At 39.9% G+C, this 15,442-nt stretch overlaps 2 protein-coding genes and 1 long non-coding RNA gene across 5 annotated transcripts; 1 reads left to right on the top strand and 2 right to left on the bottom strand.

The window, feature by feature from the left end:
* Window positions 1-648: 648 nt before the first annotated feature.
* On the bottom strand, window positions 649-5,628 carry irf6 (interferon regulatory factor 6). Of its 3 annotated transcripts, none has more exons than XM_038697288.1 (8): window positions 5,385-5,628; window positions 4,856-5,030; window positions 3,979-4,174; window positions 3,778-3,876; window positions 3,017-3,256; window positions 2,377-2,769; window positions 2,136-2,254; window positions 649-1,797 (listed from the first exon to the last, which is right to left on the bottom strand). In XM_038697288.1, the coding sequence occupies exons 2-8, from the start codon at window positions 5,027-5,029 to the stop codon at window positions 1,567-1,569; spliced, it is 1,452 nt and encodes a 483-aa protein (XP_038553216.1). In that variant the 5' UTR covers window position 5,030; window positions 5,385-5,628; the 3' UTR covers window positions 649-1,566. The 3 variants fall into 3 exon arrangements, with proteins under 3 accessions (XP_038553216.1, XP_038553217.1, XP_038553215.1); XM_038697289.1 differs by having other exon boundaries at window positions 3,017-3,211; window positions 4,856-5,034; XM_038697287.1 differs by having other exon boundaries at window positions 4,856-5,034; window positions 5,385-5,627.
* On the top strand, window positions 4,933-15,205 carry LOC119886505. Its single transcript, XR_005441493.1, has 3 exons — window positions 4,933-5,066; window positions 13,782-13,948; window positions 14,175-15,205. It is a non-coding gene; the product is annotated as an uncharacterized LOC119886505 (long non-coding RNA).
* On the bottom strand, window positions 8,207-11,039 carry LOC119886504 (guanylyl cyclase-activating protein 1). The gene is made up of 4 exons (XM_038697290.1): window positions 10,597-11,039; window positions 9,624-9,774; window positions 9,285-9,375; window positions 8,207-9,127 (listed from the first exon to the last, which is right to left on the bottom strand). Exons 1-4 carry the CDS (start codon window positions 10,791-10,793, stop codon window positions 8,997-8,999), a joined length of 570 nt encoding a protein of 189 aa, XP_038553218.1. The 5' UTR covers window positions 10,794-11,039; the 3' UTR covers window positions 8,207-8,996.
* Window positions 15,206-15,442: the final 237 nt, after the last annotated feature.

Here is a 15,442-nt window from a genome sequence, read left to right on the forward strand (position 1 = left end):
TGAAGTTAAAAAGTGAGTTTAAAAAAAAAAAAAAAAAATAGGGTGTAGAGTAGAGTGAAGTCTGACCGTATTTTCACAGCATTTCAGTGACTTTGTTTAAATTTACTACATATGCTGAAGTGGCCTAAATAAAGCCACTGGATGCTGTTGATCCAGATAATGTAAAATTTAACACCTAGGCCTACGATATTTTAACTTTGATGCCTTTTTCAAGTGCAGATCACTAAACACATCTCTCTGATCTGTATGTTTTTCATCTTTGGTTGCTGGCCCCTGTATTTTGTCCCCATCAGATTAAAGCTGCGCAAATATATTTGAAATGTGATTTAGGCTAGGCTGCAGCATAATACACTGACTCTTATCAGTTGTTTAACTTTCCATTTCAGGGTTCAGGTGTGGAAAAGACCCCTGCTGTTGTTCAACTGAAACACTGGAGGTCAGCAATGCAGAGCTGCAGTCTGTCCACCTGCAGTATCACCAGTCAGTCAGCTGGAGCAGAAAATAAACAGTGTTTAGACATCCTCTCTCAACAGCTCTTTGACAGGGGATGAGGTAATAAAAGTAAATTGGAAAGCAATGCTGCATTATACACATTTAAAAATATTGCCCATAAACAGTTGTTTTTAATAATTAAAGTAACTTATAAAGTCCAATGTTATTTTGATTTTATTGATTAAATAAACAATCATAGGATAAATGCACTCTGGGCATAAAACATAATTCAGCACCCCAAAGTGCAGTGGCATCCATATTAAAACAGATCCACATTGCTGAATGTTGTCTACTTAAATGGCCTCCTGGATACAATAAATGGCTTAAAATCAAAGATGGGAATACAAAAATATCCTACAATATAAATGGAACAATAAAAACAACTGAGAACAAAACTGCAGGCCAGGTGACCCGAAAACATATACTTCTGTCAAATGGGACGACTTGTTGTCATTTGTGAAGTAATTTGAAACACTTATATACACATGCGCTCGCAGGATAGTGGGATCTCACACACTGAGGACAGCGGGACTGTTTAGCCATAATGAATGTAAGAAGAAACCAGCAATGCTTTCATTCACATGTGCCTGTATGTTGTCCCAAATATACAAAGATCATGCTGTGCTAGATGTCAAAAAAGTTTACATGAGGTCACAAGATTAAAAAAAAAAAAAAAAAAAAAAAATCACTGGGCCCTGTTTCTTGACTCTAGGAAAGTTTGGTAATCACTCACCCGTTTTAGATAAATAAGGCACGGGGCAATTTCTGTAACTCATTAACCATGTTAAATGTTCTATTGCAGCAAGCAGGACTTTGGCCCATGCAGTCTACGGTCCCTGCACACATAATGCAGAGTAATGCAGGCCTCCAGGCACTACTCTTTCTACCTACAGAAAAGCATAGTCACAGTACATTTATTCTAGAGAAAGCTGGAAAGCGTACGAATCCTACAGCATATTGTGCACACTACTAAATATGATAACACATAAGTACTTCTTTGCTAGCAGTAGGTAACCCTCAGTAGCAGTGTGAAACATAAACCGATAAATGATATAGTTCACAGTGCGGACTGCTTTACTGTGTCTGCAGAGCCTGGGTGATGCTCAGGCCTGAACCAGGGGGCAAAGCCCAGCCATCCTGGCCCTGGTGGGTCTGCAGCAGGCAGTACAGCTGCTTTAGGTGGGCCACTATGTTGTCTTTGATATCTGGGATTGAAATCTGCAGGCGAACGCTGCCGCTGTCAAAGGATCGTGTGTTGTCTCCGGAAAACATCTCGCTCAGCATGCGTGCCACCACTGGAATGATCTGCATGACAGAGGACCAGAATGAGTCACACAATCAGAGAGTCTAAACAACAAAAGAGTAAAGCTTATTGATGAGAAGAGAAATACGAGAGTTGTGTGAAAAAGGGTGTAAAGAGTTTAGTAAATGTTCAAATGAGAAGTGATATTTCTGCTTTTATATAAATTATTTTCAAAGTGTTTTTTCAAGCAGCAAAATATTTCCATGGAGTTTACCATCTTAATGGAGTAAACTATTCACAGGTATGAGGTAAATAGTCTACTCTGTATTGCCGCTCGATGCCGACAAAGATTCATTACCTCACTCAAAGTCTTGTTATAAAAACTGTCAACATTTCTCACCTGAACCATGATCAGTTTTCTCTCCTTGGGCCTTCCATCGGGCCACTCCTCTCCAAAACACAGGTTGATTTCAAATGAAGGAGGGCTTGGTGTCTGGCCACGCTGGTGGGCTATCACTCCTGCACACAATAAAAAAAAAACATTTATTAGTTCTCTTTCTCAGAGAATATTACAAATAAATTAAATCAACATATAACCCAATTTTACTAATTGTCCCGATAAACGTAAGAATTCTACTTACCACTGAGGAAAGACTCCAGGCAAAAGAGTTTGATCTTCCTCTGGCGCTCAATAAGATTTGGTGCAGCTTGATTTGGAGCACAAGGACCGGACCAGTACACCTTACACTGGCAGAGGCGGACTGCGTAGATATCGTGGCCGCTTACCTCCAGGATTAGGCCTCTGTCCATCACATCCAGCAGGCGGCTAGTGAAAACCCTCTGCTTGTCGTTGGGAATGTGCTCGGTGGTCGGAAAGCGTAGCTGTTCCAGGTTCACCGGCCCGAACAGCTCCTCCTGGTTGACCATGGGGCCGAGGTCCCCGTAGAACAGCCTGCAGCCCTGTGGGTTACTGACGGTCACTGTGGGACACATCTCCTTCCCTCTGTACAGGAACTGCACCTCCAGGTCAGTCACTGGGTTGGAGATGAATGTAGGCACGTGTTAAAACCATGTTTCGTGCAACAACTGAAGATTTGCTTCAATTTCAGAGAAAGTTCACCCCCCCCAAAAAAGAATACAGTGTCCTCAGTGTATCTGAAGTGCTACCAAGGTTTGGAGTTACCCTGTACTGGTGAATTTAGGTCAACTGTCTCCTAATTATGTGTGGTGGTCAATGGATTTCCACATTTTTCAACCACACTGGAGGAAGCATGTACTCACTCGGGAGGGAACTGATCCACGTTTCTGGAGAGGCAAACAGGGCGTCGGGTAGAGGAGGGGGCTGCAGTGAGTGATCAGACAGAGGAGCAGGGGGCATGTCGACCATGGGTGTGGGGTGCATCTCCACATCCACAGGCTCCTCTTTAGGCCAGACCTCATTTGAAGGGGGGCAACTGGAAGGCTGCAGGGAGGAATCTGCGCTCATAGGAGACCACATAATGAGAGGAGAGGGACTGGTGCCTACATGAGGAAAGAGAGAAGAATAAATTTGCTGCCAGTAAATTGACCCTTCGCTAAGCCACGCCCACCTTTGTTACTGTTGCTTGATGGACTGCCACTGTCTATTACTGCAATCCCTGGAGAAATATTTTCTAGTTTTTGGAAAAATGATCTCAGAAAGAAGCAGACAGTTTTGCTGTTGCATAGTTAGCTACCGTTTGCTAATTAACATTACATTAGAAACAATCCACAGCCGACATTTTTCTGGATTGGTTTTAGGTTTTGGAAAGAGAATTAAATCACACTTCCCCTATCAACCTCTCTGGTTAGCGACTGTAACTATTACAAGTGCCTCGGCAGAAGACAGCTAGAAAACGACTCCTTTTGCATTAGAGTCAATGGAGCGCAGCCATGAAAGTGTCAGACCTCAGTTAGAGAGAGTCCTATTCTGTGCTGTGAATGGCCAGCTGTGTGTTCAGGGCGTTGCTTAGCAAAGGGTCAATTAAAAATAAAGGTTTAATCTGTGAGGAGAAGTTACTCACCGTTGGATGGGTATGGAGGGAGAGACTCTGGTGTATCTGGAACATCTTCCTCACCACCATCTTCATCATGCGGAGTCCAGGAGCCAGCGTCTGAGGAGCCTGTGGGGCGAGATACATCAATTATAAAATAGTAATGTTTACAAAATGAAAGTGAAATTGCAGCAAATCTGTAAAGATCGTCTTCAACCAGTTCTTGTTTACCCTGGTTACTGAGGGGCTGTGGGATGTCGCAGACATCATAGATCTTCAAAGGATTCATGGGGACCTCTTTGGTACCATCATAGACCAGCTTGAACTCTCGGCTTTTGTTCAGGGCACATCGAAGCTGAGCTTTCCACTTTGCAGGATCAGGTTCATCAGATCCCTCTTGGAACTTCCCGGTCTCCACGGCCCACGCCTGGAGGAACATTTAAATACAACGGAGGTATCAGTATCACTGTCCTGTTTAAACACTTTTATATTCCTATACAGGATCCACATTTACTGTTGAAAGTAGGACACTTAAGAGATTCATCACCCCAAAAATACTTCCTTTCTAATGAAGCCTGTGAACAATGTCACCCAATGCTGTTCAGTGCAAAGTTGTTTTAGTATTTGTAATCTTAAACCAGTCTTCGCTCTCTCTTTTTTCTTTTTATTTATTATTTCGCCTTAACATCTTGTTTAACATCTTTCCTTGCATATATCTGCAGTTAGTCTTATAATAATATATCCCTGTCTTGACTCTTTAAAAGCAGTAACACAAATACAGAACCAATACCAATATGATGTGATGACTTGTACCAATCTTTCCTAATGCTACAAGCCGGAGAGAGCCCTATGTAGGCTTAAATGGGTTGCAAAACAAGATTTTGCTCCAGATACATGCAAAGGTTTTGCTATATAATTGTACACTTTTATTGCATATTTAAGCAACATAAACTTGCTTAAAAGAAAAAAAAAATCGAGTGTCCAATCCATTTCCATCTCAAGATTTACATGTTCTGATTGTGGCCTCAGAGTAGGCTACTTTACATTTGTGTGTGTGTGAATGTTTTCATACCATAGGCCTTTGTTAAGAGTAGGCAAGAGGAATCACCTTAAATATGGTGTCCTCGTCCTCGTGCTGGGGTGTGTGGCGTGTGGCGTGTTTCCACGGAATCTTGAAGCGCATGTTTTCACGGTCCATCCACACCAGACCCGGGTATCGCCCGCTGTCTACCTGAGCGACCAGCCAAGGTTTCAGCCTCACACGTCGAGGGGTGACCGACATCCTGGCTGTCAAGTAAACACAAACCCGTCAGTCCAAGGTAGGTTATAACTCCGAATAACTTCCTCGACCGCCAAGGGCTATATAGTCTCATCTGTGACAAACAATGCTGCAGCTGAAAGCCTGCAAATCCGGATGTTCCAAAAATTTTAAACTGTTTGTCCACACCTTGCCAGGCATAACTTACACTATTTGTTTGGCATACCAGGCTATTGCAGCTGCTTGCAGGTTAGACCTTGTATGATAGGCCAGTCTATCTTTAAATGTGAGAATTACAGTCAAATTGATCCAAAAATTAAATTTAAAAAAAATAAATAAAAAACCGACCAAACACGATACTAAAGAAAGACACACATACCTGTAGTAAACCAGGAAGTGGAAGAAGTCTTTCCTCGTCGGCCTGCTGACGAATAAAACCGTGTGCGTCCTCCTCAAATCCCCCCCAAACCACTGCAGACTCTCAAAACAAAGTTAATCGATAATCACCTCGACGAAAGTGGGTGAGAACAACACCAAGAGGTACGTTTATCTCGGAGAACTCTAAAGAGCTGGTGTTGCTCGCTCGGTTTGCCCTTCCCCTTTGCACACCGAAACTCAGGTACGGGCGTGACGTCACGTCGGTGACACACCTTTCGCGAGCCGAGTAGCTGGGAGACAGCTTTTTAATGAGGCACGTTGACGGTGCATTTTTTCTTCCCACGAGCATCTGAGCATTTCACTGTGAGCCATGCAAAATTATTCTGATACAGAAATACTTAGCCTACTTCTAATTATAGTCACATAAATAATCCGGATCTCGACATAAGCACTGGCTTTTTTAGAAATATTTTGATAGCATTTACATTTGACATTTACATGGTTGTTTTTCATCAATAATCTAATGTCATTATACATGCTTATATCATATAACGTTCAGAGAAATTTAGGAAAAAATAAATCTACTTTTAGTCGTTTTTCATGGAAGTAGATCACATTAGAATTGCTGAATCATCAGTTTACAAGACGAGGTTTAATTTACGCAGTTAGGGTTTTTACACCGTTTTTTTGTTATTTTTCTCCGCTGATGTTGGTTAGCCTACTTAGTTATTTCCTTTGAGAGTGTGAGGAGAAAAAAAATGTTCATCTAAAGGGTTTATTACAAGTGGCCTACGTGAATATCCCTAAGTTGGTTAACACCAAGAACTCAGATTGCAGACAATATGGCTGATATGACTTGACTCAGCTGGTAGGCAGTTTGTTTCCAGGAGTTTCCAGGAAAAATAAGAATAGATTCAAGTGGCACAAGTTAAGTGGACGTGGGATGATGATGTCGTCGCTAGTCGCCAAAACAGCCGACTATAACAAACCACTCCCTGAAACTAACTGAAACATGGCTTTGAGAGCATGTGTCTATCAGCTGTGCACCTTTCCCCTTGGATTTCCTAGTTTCGGCATCATATGCATGATGAGCCTGTTGCCATGTGATGCTAATTATTTGTTGTGCATTCTAGGATGGGGGTGGATGGTTGGACAGGTGGATTTGGCTGGGTGTGTTGGGTTATTTTGGGTTCAAATTAACTAAATTTAGTGCCAGCTGCATCACAAAGGATTTACATGAGCTCAGTATGCATATACAAATAAGCCTTCAGAACTCCCTTAATTCTCTGTAGCATACTATCAACAAGGTGTTGGAAACCATCCTCAGAGACTTTGGTCCATATTACAGTTTTTGCTTAGTTTGTCGCTTTGGTACATTTCTTAGATCATCCTAACACTAGGCCTATGCCTTTAACCTCACAGGTGCCCCCCCACACCAGTACCTATCTACAATCTTTGTCTGTCCACCCAAAAGGGCTCAGGACACAGGCAGTAACAATATAACTGAATGCATTTGAATTGTTGTTTAAAAAGTAAGATCCTGTATTTCGCCAGAAATAACCGCTTTATCGCTCTCGTCAAAGCCACTAAACTCCATTGACATAATCAGTAATTTTAATGTTACTGCTGCCAGGTTATTGCGTTATTTATTGCGTTATTGCTTTTTAAAGCTTTTTGTGTGACTTTGGTGTTCAAAAGATTAGTTCGGATCTGAGCTAACATATGCTGGTGTAGGGGGCACTTGTGAGATTGAAGGCTTGTTTCTGTTTGCCTGATAAACGGGAACTGTCCTGGGTAGTTTCCTGCATTCAATCTTCCACGATGAGATATTATTAAAAAAAAGGTTTATTCCATATATTCAGAATTTCATTCAATATATTCAGACTTTCATTCAATATTTTCAGACTTTCATTCCATATATTCAGACGGACAAACTTCATATACATATATTTCCTAAACAGCATGCCATAACATAGGCTATATATATATATATATATATATATATATATATATATATATGCTGGCGATTTGCACTATTCACTGCTCACTGTGTATTGTTACTGTTTAGCCTACTATGTTTGATACTGTGCCTATCAAATGAATGGTCTGTTGCTTTTGTTGTGTGTTGTGATTTGTTGTTGTTAATTCTTACTTTGTGTGTGTACCTTGGTCTGTAAGAATCAATATTTCATTCAGCTGTATACTTGTATGCAAAGAATGACAATACCTCTTGATTTTGTCAATGTGTTTAACCATCCTGTATGTAGTGACTTGTGCAATGACCTTTAGCCTAGATGTTTTGGAGAGAACCGGTATCAAGCAATGTGATCAGCATGAAATAAGCAAATGATAGTGTAGGAAACAGCAGACAATTGTACATGATCATTTTCATCAATGTGTCAAAACATTTGCAATTTGTTCAAAATAATGAGAAATTGCATTTATGATGTGCACAAGTGAAGAGATGATGTGGAGGCTGAACAAGTAATTTTGTGAATTTCAATTCTGATCTGAGAAATGTACTAAAGCGACTGAGAAAAACTGTAACGCAAGATATGCTTCATGCTTTACAATTTACGACAACATTTATTTGGCAACACATTTTGCACCATTAGGAATGTGCACATATCAAAATGAAAGATTTTTCTTTATAAACATAAACTTACAAGCCGACATACTTGACAGCATCAGAAGCTAATCACATGTGGAACTTTAATCGATGAACAACTAAATATTATATATAAATATATATAAAAAAGGACTAGTCACAGTTGTATAAAAGCTGCTAGAGTTGTTAGTTGTTTCCACTTACTTTGCTTTGAGTAATACAAAAAAATAACTTAAGGGAGAAACATGGAAATGCCCTGAGGTTGTCCTAAATAATAAACAGTCAGTCAGAATCCAACTAGAGGCTGATTAAAGGTAAAGTTGTTTATTTTAAATTAAACATTACAGCTACTGTCCTGCCTACCTCAGTGGATGTAGTTTTTTGTATCTAATTCATTCAAAGTATAAAAGAGATTTTCTGTAAAGGCTTTAATGTACAAAACATCTCTGCATTGCTCAGAAGAGGGGACATCTCAGGAGGCTTTACTGTACAGTATATAAAACACTACAATTAAGAAAGTCAAAGGGTCTCTGGATTCTACTGGTTGGTTTTTACACATATTTTACACATACATGAAGTTCAACACTTATGTAATGTCAAACAGCATACAATGGCTACAATGAATGGCAATAATGGCACTTAATGAGCACAGAAATCATGCAAAGTTTTTTCCAGCAGAGGATGCACCTGAACGCTGATACAGTTAAATAATCTAAGTTATTAACGTTATAACGTAGACCCATTAAATTTGCTTCAGTTATTTCAGAACCTGAAGCTGACAAGAAGACATTTTATCATAAAGTAGCATCCTGACTCCATTATTTTTTTCACAGAGGTAGCTTACTTTTCTGCATTTCAAAGTGTGTGTCCTTTCATTAAATACAACTTTTGATATAGATGGATAGATTTGTCCACATCCATTTATCCTGAATTCATCTTCAATCATTCGGCTGTGGCACAATTATACAAAAAAATATATTTTAGGGGTACGTAACATTGGAAATATTACATTTTGGTCCTCATTTCTCCTTGTATTTTTTTTACAATGTGTGTGAGGTCCAAGCGCTCTGTTAGTGTCTTCTGCAGCATTTCGTCATTCTGAACCCCCTCCATGAACTCCTCATAGGACAGTTCACCTGGAAAATTGAAATGGAAAAAACACACACACTCATTCACTCACTGAACTCAAATCCTTCACTGCCGGTGGTGATGCAGATTCATTTTTAGTGAATTTTTTGCCACAGTTAAGATCTATCACCCCCTAACCCTGTTGGTCTCGTCCTTGGGTCTCACCATCTCCATTGGTGTCAATCTTGTCAAACACCATGTTGGCAAAGTCCTCTGCTGACATCTCACCTGGAATTCCACTGATTGCATGGATGGACTAAACATGACACAAAGAAAGCAGTTAAAGACCGACACATACATTGCTTAGTTGTTGCTTACATTTCTTCAACCAGTAGATGTCAGCAAAGTGTCAGCTGCTTGCCTCAGCACATTGCATTACCACATGGTGTCCCATGCATTTCTGTGCCTTGAGTGTCATTTAAACCCAGTGGTCTGAGCAGTTGTTTCAGTACATGACTTTGGATTTGCTATAAGCCATTGGTTAAGCAGAAGGCTCATGCACACCTTAATTATCAGAAGCAGCTCCTCACGGTCGATGCAGCCACTCCGGTCGATATCATACAGTTTAAAGTACCAGCGGAGCTTCTGCTGCACCCCTCCTTTCAGAACCAGGCTCAGAGCGGCTACATACTCCATGAAATCCATGTATCCATCATACAAAAGAAAAGCTCAACATGAATATTGTCATAGGCAGAGGTGAATGACATTCAAGGTTTAATCCTGCCCCATTTAGGGCTGTGCAAAAAAACTGTCAAATTGTGACAGTAAGGCCTGTTGCCCACCCATTTAATACTTTCTTTAAATGTAGGCCTAATACCTCCAATAATGATCTAATAACTTCTGGATAAAGACACTATTATTGGAAACACAATGATAGCTTACATGTTTGTAAAAAGAGGTTGCACCTGTCTTGTTTAAGGTTGTAGGTTAGCCTAGTTAGGTAAGCACCGTCGGAAGGGATAAGCTCCCTCTCTAATAGGTTTCTTTCAAACATTTCTCGTAGCAGAATTAACACACCATTAGAATTAATACATGAACTTTCCTCTTATGAAAACACAAGCAGACACCGAATCAAAATACTTTTCTTTTTACTTTTTACTTTTCTAAAAGCTGGGATGAACATGAAGAGTGTCTTTGCTCATACTGTTCTCATGTAAGTCTGTAAGTCTACAAAGAGACATGATATAGGGGTAACTGGTGAATATAAAGTACAAATAAACATGGTTTTTTTTTCCAAATCTTTGTGGGTTCTCTGATGATGATGATGATGATTATAATTCTTATTTTTGATAATAGTAGTAGTAGAGTTTCAGTATTATATTATGAATATGATTTAGTTTACTCATATTAGCAGCAAAGTCATAAGCTATCTACATGCAAATCAATACATTAAATGTACACTTTACCTCTACTGACATACAGTAACATTAGAAGATTATAACATATAGACTGCTAGAAGATTAAAAATGATCTTACACCATTCAAATCGAATGTTTTAAACATTGTCTCAACGTAGGCATTTGACGTATCCGACAGATTCCTCAGGCCAAATAATTGCTTGAACTCGTAATAGGTGACAAGTCCAGATGGGCACTCGGTCATGAATTTTCTGTACCACTGATGACTCTGGCAAGCTTCTAGTTCATCCACAGTCGACCCAGTGAAGTTTCCCATGTCTGTTTTTCAAAGCAACGATTGTGAAAAAATTGTAACAACTGAATATACTGCATTCACCAAGTGTCCAGGCATGGCTAGTATGCAGACTAAAAAACAAGCAGCAGGAGTCAGTGTGTGTGTTAGCCAATCATCTCTCTGTGAAAGGCTCAGAAGTTGTAATCCTCTTTTCTTGCCAGCAGAAACTTAACTAATTAAACAGACCTAAGAGCAAAAATAACTCCTTGTGTACAGGACACAACACCAGCTGACCAATAACAAATATTTAAGATTTCTGACTGGCTTTTATGAATCAAATATCAATTGTTACTGCTCATTTAACCAATTTGGCGTGATTGTGCTTGATGAACTCTACAACACAAATAGCTAATATTTTGATGTTGAGTTTGATGTTTATCTACTTTTCCCAAAGAAATAATTGTTTCTCCCAAACACTTATTTTGGTTGTGTGCATGCAACATAAAGCATATTATGTATACTTTTTTCTGTAATTGTGAATATATTTTAATTCCTATCCCCCTTAGCTTGTTGCTGATTTTAATGCATCTTTTTTATTCCTGCCTGTTTTGCACATGTGTGCACAAGCTGTGATAGTAGTACAGTGGGTACGGAAAGTATTCAGACCCCTTTAAATTTTTCACTCTTTGTTTCATTGCAGCCATTTTCCAAAAATCAAAAAAGTTCATTTTATTTCTCAGTAATGTACACTCAGCACCCCATCTTGACAGAAAAAAACAGAAATGTAGAAATTTTTGCAAATTTATTAAAAAAGAAAAACTGAAATATCACATGGTCATAAGTATTCAGACCCTTTGCCGTGACACTCATATTTAACTCAGGTGCTGTCTATTTCTTCTGATCATCCTTGAGATGGTTCTACACCTTCATTTGAGTCCAGCTGTGTTTGATTATACTGATTGGACTTGATTAGGAAAGCCACACACCTGTCTATATAAGACCTTACAGCTCACAGTGCATGTCAGAGCAAATGAGAATCATGAGGTCAAAGGAACTGCCTGAAGAGCTCAGAGACAGAATTGTGGCAAGGCACAGATCTGGCCAAGGTTACAAAAAATTTCTGCTGCACTTAAGGTTCCTAAGAGCACAGTGGCCTCCATAATCCTCAAATGGAAGACGTTTGGGACGACCAGAACCCTTCCTAGAGCTGGCCGTCCGGCCAAACTGAGCTATCGGGGGAGAAGAGCCTTGGTGAGAGAGGTAAAGAAGAACCCAAAGGTCACTGTGGCTGAGCTCCAGAGATGCAGTCGGGAGATGGGAGAAAGTTGTAGTAAGTCAACCATCACTGCAGCAATCCACCAGTCGGGGCTTTATGGCAGAGTGGCCCGACGGAAGCCTCTCCTCAGTGCAAGACACATGAAAGCCCGCATGGAGTTTGCTAAAAAATACCTGAAGGACTCCAAGATGGTGATAAATAAGATCCTCTGGTCTGATGAGACCAAGATAGAACTTTTTGGCCTTAATTCTAAGCGGTATGTGTGGAGAAAACCAGGCACTGCTCATCACCTGTCCAATACAGTCTCAACAGTGAAGCATGGTGGTGGCAGCATCATGCTGTGGGGGTGTTTTTCAGCTGCAGGGACAGGACGACTGGTTGCAATCGAGGGAAAGATGAATGCGGCCAAGTACAGGGATATCCTGGACGAAAACCTTTTCCAGAGTGCTCTGGACCTCAGACTGGGCCGAAGGTTTACCTTCCAACAAGACAATGACCCTAAGCACACCGCTAAAATAACGAAGGAGTGGCTTCACAACAACTCCGTGGCTGTTCTTGAATGGCCCAGCCAGAGCCCTGACTTAAACCCAATTGAGCATCTCTGGAGAGACCTGAAAATGGCTGTCCACCAACGTTTACCATCCAACCTGACAGAACTGGAGAGGATCTGTAAGGAGGAATGGCAGAGGATACCCAAATCCAGATGTGAAAAACTTGTTGCATCTTTCCCAAAACGACTCATGGCTGTATTAGATCAAAAGGGTGCTTCTACTAAATACTGAGCAAAGGGTCTGAATACTTATGACCATGTGATATTTCAGTTTTTCTTTTTTAATAAATTTGCAAAAATTTCTACATTTCTGTTTTTTTCTGTCAAGATGGGGTGCTGAGTGTACATTACTGAGAAATAAAATGAACTTTTTTGATTTTTGGAAAATGGCTGCAATGAAACAAAGAGTGAAAAATTTAAAGGGGTCTGAATACTTTCCGTACCCACTGTATATGGCATTTGTGTACTTAATTTGAATATATATAGCCTATGTGCTTTCCTGATGTGTTTCATAAAAACAAGATTGACAGTCTGCAGCTCTGTGAGGGTGTACTAGATGCACACGTCAGCGCGCTAACATGCTTGCAATAATACAAGCATGCTGATGTTAAGCAAGTATGATGTTTTCCATTTTCACTGTGTTGGTTTAGAGCCTGCCACTGTTTGCTAATTAGCACTAAACCCAAAGCACAGGTGAGGTTGTTGTCATTTTGCAGGTATTTGGCCATAAACCAATATATCAGACAGATGGAAATTTTGGCCAGATGTAGGCGCTGGACCAAAAGTCAGGAGATCAGAGTTATCATAAATCATATTCTGAGGACCATAAAGCATGAACAAAATGTTACAGTAAATCATGCAGTAGTTATCGAAATATTTAAATAAAGAGCTAAATGTTAACCTCCTACTGGTACCCGAGGAAAAATAAGAGGCTCACTAAAGTCAATAGGATTCAGCCTCTGGAGACCATGAATTTCTTTACAAAAATGTATGGCAATCCATCCAATACTTGTTGAGATATATTATTCTGCAGCATAGCCCTACCTAGAGCCACGGCGCTAGTGGGGCTAAAAAAAAGAAAATACTTTCTAGAAAACTAAATTATAACCCTTAAAGTGTAACTGATTGTATGTGTGTTGTTGTTATTAGGTTCTCTGCTTCACTGGGTTGTGGTCTTTAATCACAATATGCTATTGTCTCACAGGTGAAATGGGGCCCACATATGGGGTTTAATGCAGTTCAGAGGGCCACGCTGTGTGTAACTTCGGGCCATCCCTCAGTAACTGTGAAAGCATTCACATTTACTGTACACAATGACAAGAACTCAACCTCACAGCTAGGGGGTCATCGACGCCGAGGGGAAAAGAAAAGGTAAACTCATAGAGGCAAAAGGAAGCTGAACACAAAATGTATCATTAACAATTTTTTTTAACATTCAAAACATATTCTACCAGTCCAGACATACTGTGTGTGGACAGTAAGTTAGAAAACTGACCATTTATTAAAATACAGTATTGCAGCTCTTTGAGACAAACATCAATTGCAAAACATTTGTACATATTCATAAAGCTCCTTTCTTTATGTCTTCTCGCTGAAGTGACCTCTCAGCTTAACCTAGTTGGAGGAATGGCCGACCCTCTTAAAGCTCCTCCATCTGCTGTCACATCCACCACATTGGCTGCTGGTTTGTTGGACTGGACAGGGACGGCAATAAGCCTCCAATGTAACGTCTCCTGCGGCAGAAAGAATTTGATTTCAAAAATGAAATGTAAGAGTTACAGATTTTGTTAGAGCAAAATGTTACAGCACGAAAACAGGTCTGTTCATCCAAATTACAAAAAAATGTTTTACTTACTTACTTAGTATCTAGCTTTGATAATAGTTTTGGTTTTACTTGCCTTGGTTTGAAGATGTCTGGTTCCACCAATGGATATTAATACAATTTTTTTTTCAAAGAGAAAAATGAATTAGCCAAGCAGTTAGGCACACAAATAAGCCAAACGTAATTTTGTCTATAAGCACGCAAAGCAATAATAAGGGTATTCGTAAAAAAAAAAATATTATTCAATACACCATTATGCTACATTATCAGGTGCTAATTGAATTATGCAACACTGAAGCCTCCAGTACACAGACCAACACATACATGAATGAACATAAATCACTGTAGCAAGACTACAATGAACGATGTTTTTGTTGGAACTACTTTCTACTGAAGAAATACTTCTGACGGAAATAAAAACTGCCTTCAGATGGCGGATCCATAATGCTGAAATACACCAGAATTGCTTCTGTCACCTTAGTAACTGCACACATTCTTCCACTGTACTTTCATTGACATTATCATACCTCATCACAATGGAATGCAAAAGATTTATTTAAGGTCAGGTGTCTTTGTACTTTGCACATGTGGGATTTTGCAAATGCACAATATGATTTGTGACTAAAACTACAGGGGAAGAAAGGGGAACGAAAGCACAAGTGGATCAGAAAAAAATGCTGTATGTACTGGTGCCTGTATTAGTACTGTCTGCCATCAGGACACTGTTTCCATAAAATATGAGAAAACTTTAATCAACAGTGTAAAGTGGCTTTATTATTTTATGTGCAATTAAAAGTATAAAAACACTGCCATCATAGTGCCTCTCCTAACTGAATGAGCTTATTGTGGTAAAAGTAACTGCATAAATGGCTGAATAATTGCATTGAATGAATGTTGAGCTGTATAGCATGTTCACCACTGGGAAGCAGGTAAGCTCTTGCCAACACATTCTTCACATTTCAGCCAGCATCAGTTGGCATGATGAATTCCCACCCAGGACAGAGGAACTGGACGGACCAGTCCGGTTTGTCTCCAGGACAGCT

Source organism: Micropterus salmoides, unplaced genomic scaffold (assembly GCF_014851395.1).
Source record: "Micropterus salmoides isolate LMB-PRFRI ecotype aquatic unplaced genomic scaffold, ASM1485139v1 Ms_hic_scaffold_4, whole genome shotgun sequence".
Taxonomy (NCBI): Eukaryota; Metazoa; Chordata; class Actinopteri; order Centrarchiformes; family Centrarchidae; genus Micropterus; species Micropterus salmoides.